At 44.0% G+C, this 13216-nt stretch overlaps 1 protein-coding gene across 1 annotated transcript; it reads right to left on the bottom strand.

Annotated features, from left to right (window-relative positions):
- Positions 1–1706: 1706 nt before the first annotated feature.
- On the bottom strand, positions 1707–12795 carry T265_09553 (hypothetical protein; the record flags this gene model as incomplete). Its single annotated transcript, XM_009175658.1, has 4 exons — positions 1707–2720; positions 3909–4065; positions 5479–6557; positions 12631–12795. 4 exons carry the CDS (start codon positions 12793–12795, stop codon positions 1707–1709), a joined length of 2415 nt encoding a protein of 804 aa, XP_009173922.1.
- Positions 12796–13216: the final 421 nt, after the last annotated feature.

Genomic DNA, 13216 nt, shown 5'->3' with positions numbered 1-13216 from the left:
AGACGATATAAAATTTGTTAAAAGTATCTTCGTACACCTTGTTCCGAATAAAGTGGCAGCTGTCTCGGAAGCACCGCTGGAGGTGAGCTCGAAGTCGTCGAAGTGGTATTCCGGGGCCTCATCTCCTCATTTACCCAGAGTCATCTCATTTTACCTAAGTACTGGCTGTGAACATACGGTTGTATACGTTGCGATTAGTTTTCATATTCTGACGGTTTTTTGAAAGCCAACTTCCGATTGTTTTGACCGGAAAAAGAATGCCCGGTCGCCCCAGTCGATATGGATCGGGTTTTATTGAAAATTCTTCACGTCAGAGTCTCTTATTGGAAGTCTGAGGTTTTAAAGTTCAATGAGGAACAAACTCTAGGCCATAATTACGATTGACTGAACTGACGTGATCGAGTGCTACTCAACAAGAACCGTATGTCAGCAACTCGCTTGAGCGAAATTGCAGTAAACTATTTACTGTGTGCTTACTTATTGGGTTCAATTAGAACATAAGGTTGACGGAAACTCGGGGACTGCGCCTACCTGATGAGCCCTAAGTGGAAGGGCGAAACCGGTCTTGGGCTGTCGAAGAGTTTCCAACAACATTGTGTGTAGTTTCCTTTATGAAAATATACTGAGATATCTCGAATATCGTGCCAAACGAAACATGAGACGGTCTGTGTGCAGCACATTCATTTGTACGATATCATAAACGAAAGATTCAGTTGAGTCTCCCGTGAAAATCGAATTGATTTGCATATGAGTGCATTCATCGAAAACAGTCAAAGTTGGGTTCAAGTAAAACATAAGGTTGACATAAACTCGGGGACTGCGCCTAACTGATGAGCCCTAAGCGGAAGGGCGAAACCGGTCGTGGGCTGTCGAAGAGTTTTCAGCAACCTTGTGAGTAGTTTTCTTTATGAAAATACTTCCTGGCTGGCCGACTAGATTTATGAGCCGTTCTTTGCGATAGTTGAAGTCTCATCGCGCCACTCCTTACCTATGCTGCCTGATGAAACAAATCTCGTGAGTTCGAAAATTAGGCTTAACGAAGTGCAATAATAGCAAGGTATGATCGTTAGTCTAAAGGGATGTTACTCATCCAAACAGTAACCTGTCTACTAGTAAATAATCAGAAAATGTTTGTCTGACCTAGGACGTGAGCATTATGAGGCCATTGGCCCGCAGTCTTGTCGATTATTTAAGTCGAACTTAGAAAACTTCAGCTCCACAGGTGTTCTCTTTCTTCACTGAAACTCGGAAGAATCAAACGTACAAAGCCCACATCTGTTGTTCAAGATTACGAACTCCAGGCTACGAGTCGACCACCCATTTTGTGCAGTACGGTTGCTCAGATCAGACAAAAAGTGCCCGTTGGTCTCAGTGAAATAAAACATTTTCCTGTCATTAAACCTTGGTTCCCCCCTAGCCATGGTGGAGCTAAAATGTGTTAACTTTCCAGTACCGCTTGGTCTAACTGATGCAATCAAAAACAAAAACGATACCTAATGAACACTATCCTTTCAATGCAATGTACAAACGTGGTCCTGTCCGATAGTGTGCAGTAGAATAGACAGTGTTGCATCTCGAGGTGACAGAGCAGGTGTCCTGAATCGAATGGACTCGAGCCCTTTGTTTATGAACATCGGGCTGCGACCAGACCTCGGAAAATTTGAAGACAACTCACTGGTTGGGCTCGCAGAATCATACACAGGGGGTCAGAATGGATTGAGCAAGGAGGGAATATACAAGGAAGAATCTGGTGTGGTGGACTGTTTCTGTGGCAATCCTGCGTGATGCGCATCAACTTCTGCAGCTGGTGGGTCCATGTGCGGAAATCGTTTCAGCGAAGAAGTTTGAGAATAGGTATCGGTTGCTGAACGGGACTGGTCAAATAGTGTGAAAGAACATGGTGGCTTGAATGTTCTTGCTATTGGAAGGGGATCAAAATCAGTTGGAGGGACATTGGGGAACGGAACTGATCGATTGGCGTTCATGGAATTGAATGGGGCAGGATAAGCAAGGTTAGCCGACATATATTCAATGGGCCGGGGTGTAAACGCTGTAGACGTGTTGTACAGGTCAAGGCGATCTTTTTGCGGAGAGGCTTGTAAGGTTATCGAATGATGGTGCGGAGGAGAGGTGGCATTCCTTACGTGGGGAGTACCATCCATGTTAGGAGTGGGCAGTTGCATACACGTTCTGTCATTATCTATCAGCGCGGATGCAGACACAAATGCCAGCTGATTTCGCGTTTCCAAACCGTAGTATGGATTATTTACAGAAAATCCGGGAGATGTTGTTTCCGAGGATGGTCCTCGCAAGTTTGTGAATGATTTTTCGGAAGCCGACGAATAACTAAATGTATCAGGAATGTTCATATTTCTCAATCCAGGTAAATTATTTTCACCGGGACGAGACACACTGCTATTCCCTCCTTCCACACCATTCTCCGCATCATCATCATCCTCGTCATCATCGTCAACCAAATCGGACCCTTCTGCCTCATCTTCGTCATCCTCATCATCTTCATCTACTGTCATCTCCTTCGTAGCATCTGGATTACTGTCCTCTTCGTGATGTTTTCGATTGTCACTGGATCCGGTGTTGGACGAAGGATAACGCGAACCGTTGGGACTCGCTCGACTTGTATTCGTGTTGGTTTTTGGCGGCCAAGTCATTTTGTTCTCCTTTTTTAACCGACGTCTTGCGTTGGCGAACCATGTGGAAACCTATAGTGGGGAATGGTTTTGGAAGGCCATGAGCAAACGAGATAATGTCATCGACAAATTCCCGAGTAAATGAGGTAAGGGATTAAGCCAACGAATTTTCCGTTTTGAGCCGAAAAACCGAACAGACTCTCTGAGCAGTAACAGCTTCTCAAGCGTAGCCATCAACAAATTGTAGATGCAAGCTTCCCGGACAAAGATCTGGAAGGCCTTCTAGATAGGTTTTAGTGAGCCCCATCCACACCAGTCCAACATACTAAGCTTACTTTAGCGTCAACCGCATGCTTAGCATTTAGGCTGTTTAAGGATGTAGTCGGACCCCGAAAAGTTCAGCCACGATCGATTTCGCCTCCATTCGGACTTAACAACTAGAGGCAGACAGGAATCAGACACAGTATACCTTGATCGACAACTCGGACGTCCTTCCATCAACTAGTTTCGAGCAGGGATCGAGCTAACTTTTCGGTGTCTGACCAGCTGTGGATTGATTCAATTCACCATCAGATGGATAGTCTCAAAGTCGCGGTTCAGAAATAACAGCATGAAACTGTTAGTCCAACGGTTGCATGATCGACCTGCGTAAGCTTACCTCATGGAGATCAATAAAGATGAAAGCACTCACGAAAATTTTCGGAATTTTTCGGGATCTGGTTGGACATTTACCCCCAAATATCCAGTAATATTACAGGATCAGCAGGCAAAGAAATGGCTAAATCAATCTTCGAAAAAATCAGAATAAACAGGGACATAGCGCTGATTCCCAATCTCGTTAAATTGGATTTGATTGGGTAGGACTCATGGAAAGCAATGCGTATGCCCATAAAGCCGTCTGATACCAATTTGCAAAGAAGCTTCGAATTAAACTCTGCTAAAGGTCACTGCGTGTGACAACAATGGCCAGAATTTTACAGAGTCTTCCGTCCCTTTTGTTGTTAAAAGGAAACAACAAAGAGTATTCTTGCTCAGTTTGGTTAGCGATAGGCACATTTAAATTGCACTGGTATCGATCGACTGTACCTGTGATGGCACAAGACCAAAATCCCATCTGATAAATGTATGCCCAAAGACAAGTTGTTACTTTCTAAAACTACCCTCTAAAAGGTTCCAGAGTTAGACAAACGTTATCGGCTTAATCCTGATCTTTATTCGATGACACAATGCGAACATTCCCTATTGCACGTTTCAGCTCACCTGTGTCAAGGTCATCTTGGTGATGATGGCGAGCATAATCTTTTCACCTTTTGTGGGATAGGGATTTTTTATGTGTTCCTGAAGCCAAACTTTCAGCGTGGTTGTGCTCTCTCGTGTGGCGTTTTTTCTTCTGGTGCCGTCCAAACCGTAGCCGAAACTGTGAAAGATGAAAACGAGTGCATCGTCAAAAATTGTCACGTGAACAATGGGCTAACCAAAAGGATCACTCACAGGGGACTTTTTTGGGTGAACTTAGTTTGGGGAGTTGGAGTCTAGTCACCGTATCCGTAAGGTGGAAACATAACTAGGAGGTTGCAAACGGAACCAAGATCTCGTGAAAAAAACTCTGGTTTTGTAAGTCACTGTTTCAATTAAGCAGTTTAGGTCTGTTGGTTTGGGCGGTATCACATTCGAAGGAACACACTGAATTGTGTACGTGTGCTGTGTGTGTGTGCGTGCGTGCGTGCGTGCGTATGTCTATGCATAAGCGAAAAGACGCACCTGAGGATGCGTTTGAATCATCACTTGCCCACTGGTGTTCTGCGGACTGTGCAACCGAGGCTGTTTGCTCTCCTTAGGCGACTAGGTCATTCACCGCCCCTCTGCCTAATCGAGTACTAGCGTCGTGGCGTTATCACAGAGTCCATTTTACAACGTCCACATCAAAGCCTTTTTCGTAGTTGGATGACTTCAGCGTCTGTTTACTGCGGTAATTACACCTGGGTCTCAGAAGCTGCGCTGACAGATATCACCTTTTAATCCATTAGGCAGCGCTGAGACGTATGAACGGTTAAGTTCAAACCCAAGAGTTCCACGGACAACAAGCGACCCGGATGGCTTAGCCACTGAAGCATGCTTCAGTTTCGCCGGACGTTTTTGGTTCAGTTCCATCCTTAGCAGTTTTTTTTAACTCTCTAACAGCTGTGTCTGTCAGAGATGTGTACTCACGCTACCACAATCTATAGACAAGTCTGCAAACCCAGGTGGGAGATATGAACGTTTCAGAAGCAGAAACAACTTGGGGAGCCCGAATACCTAAGCCACCTGACCAAATGTACTTGACTAGACTTTTTAGAAATAAACAAAATAAATCTTCAAGGAGGATCGCCTTCTGAAAAGCTGACGGACTATAACGTTCTTACTCCATGGCTGACAGATTTCAGCCCTGTCGCCGCACCAAGGTAAGTACCATCTTGTATGCAAGACATTTCAAAACGTCATTTCAGGGTTGGCCCACCGCACCAAGGTATGTACCAACTTGTAGTCAAGACATTTCAAAACGTCATTTCTGGTTAGCCCATACAATGAAGTCTCTTCAGCAAGCTGAAAACTATCTCCAAAGTGCATGGCAAGCTACTCTAAAAGAGCGAAAGTTCTGCTTCATGATTGTATATTCGTGAGGAGTGTGGATGGGTCTACCGTGCACCGCAACTTTTGTGCCAACTCTGAAATGTAATTGGCAAAGGAGATGGCATTTTTTAGCAATCAATCTTACAACAAATACTTGCCGTGAGGAAATCTGGGTAGCGGAAGGTAGCATAATGTGAAGGCAAAAAAACAAACTGTTTACCTGCCATGTCCATGATGAGAAAATCCAGATGGTCCGAAATTTCTCAAGTTCCCAAATGCAGGATGATAGCCTGGCTGGGGAAGGCCGTGCGTTGGTGGAATGAAAGGATTTGTCAGTGAGTTGTAGGTTGGTCGTGGAGCTCCACCATACTGTCTAGGTTCATACGGACGTGGAAGTCGGTTGGTGCACTGTGGACCCCCGACAGCAGGAGGGCAATATACACCAGTGAGGGGTCGTCCAATTGTGCCCACCTGGGGAACAGTAGTCACAGGAACTGTACCATGTGATAGTCCTGATGGTCGGGTGATTGGATCATTTGGCTCTACGTCTCTTATGGAGTTTTGGAATGACCTCAGCGAAATATCGTGAGGGACAGTGGTAGTATGAGTTCCGTTCGCTTCTGTTTGTGGTAGTACTACGTCATCTCTGTACTGAGGATAAGACCAAGATTTTTTCTGTTCAGCATCACTGTAGCTCGAAAAACTGGGATAATCAGCCTGTGATACGCGTGTGCCAGAGAACAAGGCTCTGGCACAAAACAGCTGCTTCAGATAAGGAGATTTGTCATCTAAACTATAATTCGAATCCGCACTTTGTCGTTGTTGTTCGACAATCTGACGTACTGATTGAGTGGTTGGCTCGATAACTGTATCCAAAACCTCGGTTTCTGATCGATTTTGTAAACTGAAATCACTGGGTGAGTCACTGTCGTCCAATAATTTTGGCATATCTGCAACGGGAACCATCTCATTGACCGTTGCGCTTGATGGATGTTGGCCGAGCAGTGGTGGAGTGTGCCGACTGTGAAGAACAAGGGCGGATTCTTTTGGTGAGGATTCCTCATGTTGCCTGTCATCAGTGTAAAACAAACGACCGCCTGAGTCATAGCAGAAATTTTTTGAAAATCCATCGTCTTTGCCACACGCACGCGGATCCGGTATTGATGGATACCAAGGTCGAAGGGATTCCAGGGTATGCGATTGGTCGAAAGAGGAAGCTGTGTGAGCTGGAAGGTGATCGTCTGGTCTTCCCCATAACACAGACTTTAAAGAGGACGGTAAATTGTAGTTGAGCGACGACTACAGATGGAAATAAAACAAGGTATTACGGATTGACAATCATCAAGGGTAGTAAACATCGCCTGACAACACGACAAAACGGAACAGTTTGTCACATGATCCATCAAGGTCATTAGATAATACCGAAAGGATTTTCTGAATTCAAACGAGCAAAAGCTGCTCCTATGAGAGGCCATAACATCGCTCTCCGTCGGTCATGATTTGACGGGAAGCCATGGGATGACAAGCCATTCCTTGGTAGAGGCAAAATAGATCCCCTGTTTGTAGCAGCGCTGGCCGAATCTACGCCATACTACTCAAACAAAAACTGTTCCGATTAAAAAATGATTTGGTCATTCATTATTCCTATGAAATATAACAGTGCCTGAGATACAGGTAGCCTTACCTGTGAGGGTTTGTGGTGCCATCCGTCTTGCACATAGCAAACCACTTTTGGTTTTGGGGGAGAAATCTGACACAGAAACACAAAACGTGTTGTTGGCCAGTTAGCGTACACCAAAATTCATTAGTCAGTCGGTTAAAGAGATAACCTCTCAGTAGGTTTTCGAAAGGATCAAAGGCCATCAGAAACTGCCGAATCTATTGAGCATCGCTCACTTCTGAGCTACACTTATTGGGGTCAGTAGTAAAGATATTAGTAGATATTTATATGAATGAAACCATGCCTCTTTAACACTTTTGATGCGTAGCTGTCATGCCACCCGAAGGAGGCCCGAGGGCTTGGATACGACCAAGCCTAGTCAGGATCGGTCGAGAAGTCCGGGGGCGGTTAGGACCAGGAATATTCCTATCATTGAATGCCCACCCTAACTGCTAGGCTATCTCGCGTCATGGGTCAGCAGTTATTCATAGCCTTGACTGAATTTACACGGGACATAATCCTCGTAGATTATTTCTGCATGCAAAACGGTGCATTCTGCGTGTTCATGGGTACTTTATAGAATATATATATATATATATATATATATATGGGAATGTCTTGCCTAATTCGTTCTTCGTCACCAAACTGAACCAGATTTCTCTGTAGGACTGAGTCTCGAAAAGTCACTAAAGTGACGTTGAGTAGACTGAACCCAGAAAGCAGAATGCAACCATTTGTTCTAACACGCATCGCCGCAGAAATCAGTTCGCAGGACGATGAATCAAGGTGTGCGATCCTCATTAGCCTGACCCTTGATCGTCGATGAAAAAGGTAACCTGCTCATGTCGTCTAAGATCCAGTAAAGTGTGTTTCATGATGCAGTCAAAGGGATTTGATAAACTGCGAATATGGTAAAGTAATAAATGAATTATTCACCGACGTGGGAGATTTGGACATCGAAGCTTGACGTTCATCAAAGAGGCAATCATTGCGTCGAAAACGACCAATAATAAGTCGAGAAGAACATGACAGCAGATCATTCACATAAAATGTTTCCCGATGTGAATACATGAGGACGCAACTTCGTTCCTGCTGCTCTCACATCTGTAGCACTTTAAATGAATGTAGAATGTTGGATTCACTGTTTTTAATGAGACGCTAGTTTGCCAAAACGTTATCTTTTCACCCAGTCATGCGTACTATTAGTAGTCATCATGTTTATTTCCACCATCCAAATCAAAGACGTTCGTCAGATTTGTCACGATATTTCTGATACTACTTATTGGTATTATTTATCATTATTGATTATTTATTTAGGGACCCATTCGCGGCTCATTTGTATCGTCAGTAAATAATTGTATACCGTCAATGACCTAGTCTCATGGTGCTCTGATTGGCCAGATGTGGTTGCGCCAGGGGACCTTGGGCGGCATCTTATAAGCGTGTTTGTCACATGACTCACGTTTAAACTACTCTGATCGATTGTACAACAGCTGACTCACCAAAGCCAATCAATCGGAGCGATTATCAGAAGACCGGTGAATTGGTAATCACTACTCAGTTCGTTTCGGACTGACGGAATTTGTTTACACCAGATTAATCGTGGACGGCAAAGGCTATCAATGCACTGAACCAACGCTCAACTGTTATTGCTTCAACGTTTTTAACCGTATTTGTCGTCAGAATGTAGAAACTTTCTGGCGAGCGATGAGGTCACTTCAAGCAGAAACAAGTCATTCAAAAAGCACTCGATGTCAGATAAAACCCGAAAAACAGGAACTGCGACAACTTGAACTGTACTTGTTTTCAAGCCGGCTGAAATGTAACGAAGATGCACACACGGGATATCTGAGCTTCATCAATATCGTATCAGACAAATCTACACTCCCCAAACCATACAGACCGAAAAAATATTCAGATAGCATACAATATGCAGGCTCCTCTTTAAGTGAGAATCTCAGGCAGACGCCATCCTGGAGGCGTATGTCGATTAGTGACGATTTCCACGGGCGGATCCGAACACACGGTGGGCGCCTAATTAAAGCCGATAAACCCAAGTGTATGGTAATTGCTCATCCCTCTTGCACTTCTGAGAGCTATTCCTCATGATTCAAATCTGTAACGGAAAAATTTAATGAGTGCTAATCAAATCGTTACCAGTCACCGACTGAATGAGGCTACAACTAGTCTTTGTGATCCCAGTAACCAAACAAGTTCAAGTCCCCTGGTTGAGATTCAAAATAATCGCCCGGTTTTTTTGTCGATCAGTGAATTTTGCACAGACGCAGTAAACCATTGCAACAAGTCATCCTTGAAGCTTCAAACACGCTTGACCGCTCCCTGAAATCGGGCCGAATCGGCCACCAAGACATGTGACAAAAAGTGCGAGCGTCTTCCAAAAAGTAAGTGTTTTTCACACTGTAAGTAGTTCCTTTGATCCGGTAAAAACCAGCGCGTTACGGTTCACTACACAAAACCAGATAAAACCTGTGTCGAGATTCTTCAGGCTAGTCATTCGGTTCCAGCCCCCACAGCATGGATTCCAGCCTGTCCTGTGTGTTTTCTCACAACTGGATTTGATGCATTCACGCGAGTAAGACAATGTGAACCGTGAATTTTTGTCGGTCTGTGTGGTGAACTAGAAATGACTAAGGGATGTGTAGGCAGCCTCAGATCAGTCATGTGCACCACGTCCCCCCGAGTTCAGCTGAAACAACTTTTTTTTCAGAATGGGGTAACTGCTTTTCCACTCCAGAGCCTTTTTGCCTTCCTGCATTCGTTTCGGGGTGGGGACGGAGGACCGAAGGGGTGATGACTGTCAGTAGCACACCAAACTGTAAATGACCGTGGAATAAGACCTTAATTTTTGCCCTCTTAATTGCGTGGTCGCATAAATAATTCAAACGATAGACGTCGGGCCATACTGCTTGTGTGTTATCCGCCATTTTACAGTATCGAATAAACTATCAGTTTGACCAATCAGTCCCGTACCCGGCAAGCTTCGGTCGGGAAAGTAGGCTGTTTTGGATGACCGTGTGTGCGCACGTGCTGAACAGGTGGAATACAAGAAATGAAATAATATCAATGTGTGTCTTACAAACAGGTATGGTTTTCCGGGAAACTCACTTGGAACCCAGCTGAATCTCTCGTTTATGATGTTTTCAATCGAGAAGCCGGGAAACTACTTGGAACCCAGCTGAATCTCTCGTTTATGATGTTTTCAATCGAGAAGAGCGAAATCGGTTGTCGGCTGCCAAAAAGTTTTCAGCAACCCTATGAGTAGTGTATTTCGTCTATGCATGTATCGCGATAAAGTGAATATCGTACCGACTAAAACATGGCGCAGCACATTCAGTTGCTTGAAAACACCATAAACGAGAAATTCAGCCGGTTCCCAGGTGAGTCTCCCGCAAAACCAAATTGGTTTGCAAATGAGTGTATTCCTCGAAAACAGTGCAATTTGGGTTCAAGTAGAACATAAGGTTGACGGTAACTCAGGGACTGTGCCTATCTGATCAGCCCTAAGAAGAACGAAACCGGTCGTGGGCTGTCGAGGAATTTTCAGCAATCTTCCGAGTAGTGTATTACGTCTGTCAACGTATCTGTTCTTAAAGGATACGACTCGTTAATTTGTTGAAAATTGTTCGACCTATAAGTAGTTTCCTTTAAGAAAATATACTGCAATATCTCGAATATCGTACCAACTTAAAAAGGGGTGGCCTCTGTGCATCACCTTTACTGGAGAAATACCATAAACGAGGTATTCAGCAGGGGATTAGAATGAGTCTCTCGTTTAAACCAAATGAGTGTGTAAATGAGTGTTTTCCCCCAATCTGTCGCGCTCTCAAAAGGATATGACTTCGATTTAGCCCCATAACTTGTTTGAAAAGATATGCCAACAGATTCCTGGGGATTTTCTGACAAGATGCACTCGTAAATCTGACATCTGGGTGATCAGCAGCATAAAGTTGAAGTTTAGCCTTAATCGCCCTGATTCAGTGTTTGTGTTTTTCCCTGACGTAGCATTCATTCCGCTCTGTAAAATCAACTTCAGGGATTTTGGAGATTCTGTAAAACATTTCATAATAACTGTCACAGCAAATCAGTAGAAGACTGAAGTGCCCCAGAGGCACTTCATCTGAATTGTATGCAGCGTTCGAGGATCACGCCGGAGACCTTCTGTTACTCTTGGAAAGCATCGAATCATTTTGAGATTTTGATCAATAGTTTTTTAAACAGGGCCTCATGAGGACGTGGCTCAATGCAACTGCTTCTCCCACTGCAATAGCAGTGAGAATTATTTTCTAATGTAACTGATAAGAAACGGATAATATATTTGACTTGGTTCTACAGGTATCCATGAGTAACACATGCAAGCGTTTTCAAAGTGTAGGAGCATCGACCTTAGCTTAGGTGTTAAATAGCCCATTCAGAAGAAGAAACCTCGGCCGACAGTGAATGTAGCGAAATTTGACCTTGATTCTCCCCTAGATATATGTTCGGAACACAGAGCTCGCCCGTCGATTGCTCGTCATGAGTAAGGTCGTGGAGCAAAAGACTTTCAGTTCAATAAATCGCTCCATATATGTTCTCAGTCACCCTATTGCTCGTGGTTTTAACCATACCACGTAGTCTGATCAGTGTAGTGCCCATCGTGGTGATAAGAAAGCGAATCCCGTTCTCGAAATCTAAAAAAACCACCTGTGTTGACTGACACTCTTTGGAAGAAAAAAACAAGTGCTTCAATCATAATCCATCTTTGATTGATACATAATCCCGCTATCACGTGTAAAGCACACAGGGTGACCCGTACGCTATGTTCATTACTGCCTGCCTTCATGAACTAACCAAAAACATGCAAGCAATAAGAAACTTGAGAAAACTTCAAGTAGTTAAGCGAGCCTTCTCCAATATCCATCCACTTCCGAAGCCTGACCCACCTTTTTTGCGGCTTAGTCTGCAGAATACTTGGTCGATCCAGTTAGAAACAGACTCAAAGTGGCTGGTGCATGACCCAAAGTATTTCGCGGTTCTTCTAGTGTCCACACATCCATCCATCGTACTGCACTTAATCTTCTAGACTATCCACTGGATACACAAGATTTCCGCCCGTCGTGTTTACTTTTCAAAGCCCTATTCTCCCAGGTGTCTTCATGATATAAACCAGTCAATCAATGGTTGTCAGGTTATGACTTCACAGAGCAGTATGAAAGCATTGAACATACGTCTGCCTGTGAACGGCTGCCTTCGCCTCAGATGCGAACATGAGTAGAGAGACATCAGCGATTTGAGACAGTCATACACCAAGTATTCACACACACACACACACACACACACACACACACCGTTGCTTGTCTGGGTTTGAGAAATGGATTGGTCCGCATTCTACCGGAAAACCAAAGCAACTGGATGTGGGTTCGGCAAACACGCAACACTACTCACAGTAAACCAGTAAGCCATCACCTACTCACCTTCCTGTGAGACGTGTACTGACCTAACGACGAGATCCCCGGAACAGTAATGTTCGTCAGTGTGTATTTATTCATATACAAGCCAAAAAGATACCGAATTTAGTATATGATTTATGCCAATCCTACGGAACGGAGATTTCTCAGTGGTCAAACAAAACAAAGACATATTGATACTTGACACTGATGAGTTTAGCAAACTATCTTTAGCAGCTCACTATCCTTTCCTTAAATTGAGTCTTACCTGGTGAAATTTTGATTTTGAATATATCAGAGAACTAGGCGGTTTACGTGGAAGAGCCTGGAAGTGTACGGGGAAGCACTCATATACGTTGCAATGAAAATTTTGCAAAGTTATTTGGATGCTATCAGCGGTAACCAACTCTAAGAAGAGTTTCTTTCCAGCCATTTTCTAGAAGAATCAACTGGGTCTCCGGGCTCCGATAAGGCATTCCCTGAATTTGGTCTAAGTATCACAAGTTGACACAAACATGGGCCCAAAGTACCACCCAGAAGGAACTATACGTTTATCAGCTTTACAGGTGAGAATTTCATGATCCAAGAAACTGCCCGTCGCAGGACAATCCACCGAATATTCGCACCAATATGCATAATGTATTTGCTTCACGTGATCAAACGCAAATGACAACTTTACAACGCTCGAGACGAGACAGTTCAAGCGACTTAGTTCTGTTCGTATTTATTTGAAGCTCCACCCGAGAATGGAATCGCTAAATTTAACCTACTGCTAAGTTGCCAGTCGAAATGCCCGATAATTTTTGAGAAAAAAATACGGCTAAGATGGTAGCCTCGCTCCAAACAGCCATCGA

The sequence above is a fragment of the Opisthorchis viverrini genome (assembly GCF_000715545.1).
Source record: "Opisthorchis viverrini unplaced genomic scaffold opera_v5_284, whole genome shotgun sequence".
Taxonomy (NCBI): Eukaryota; Metazoa; Platyhelminthes; class Trematoda; order Opisthorchiida; family Opisthorchiidae; genus Opisthorchis; species Opisthorchis viverrini.
The sequence above is the reverse complement of the archived record's forward strand: the minus strand, read 5'-3'. Positions and strand labels throughout refer to the sequence as shown.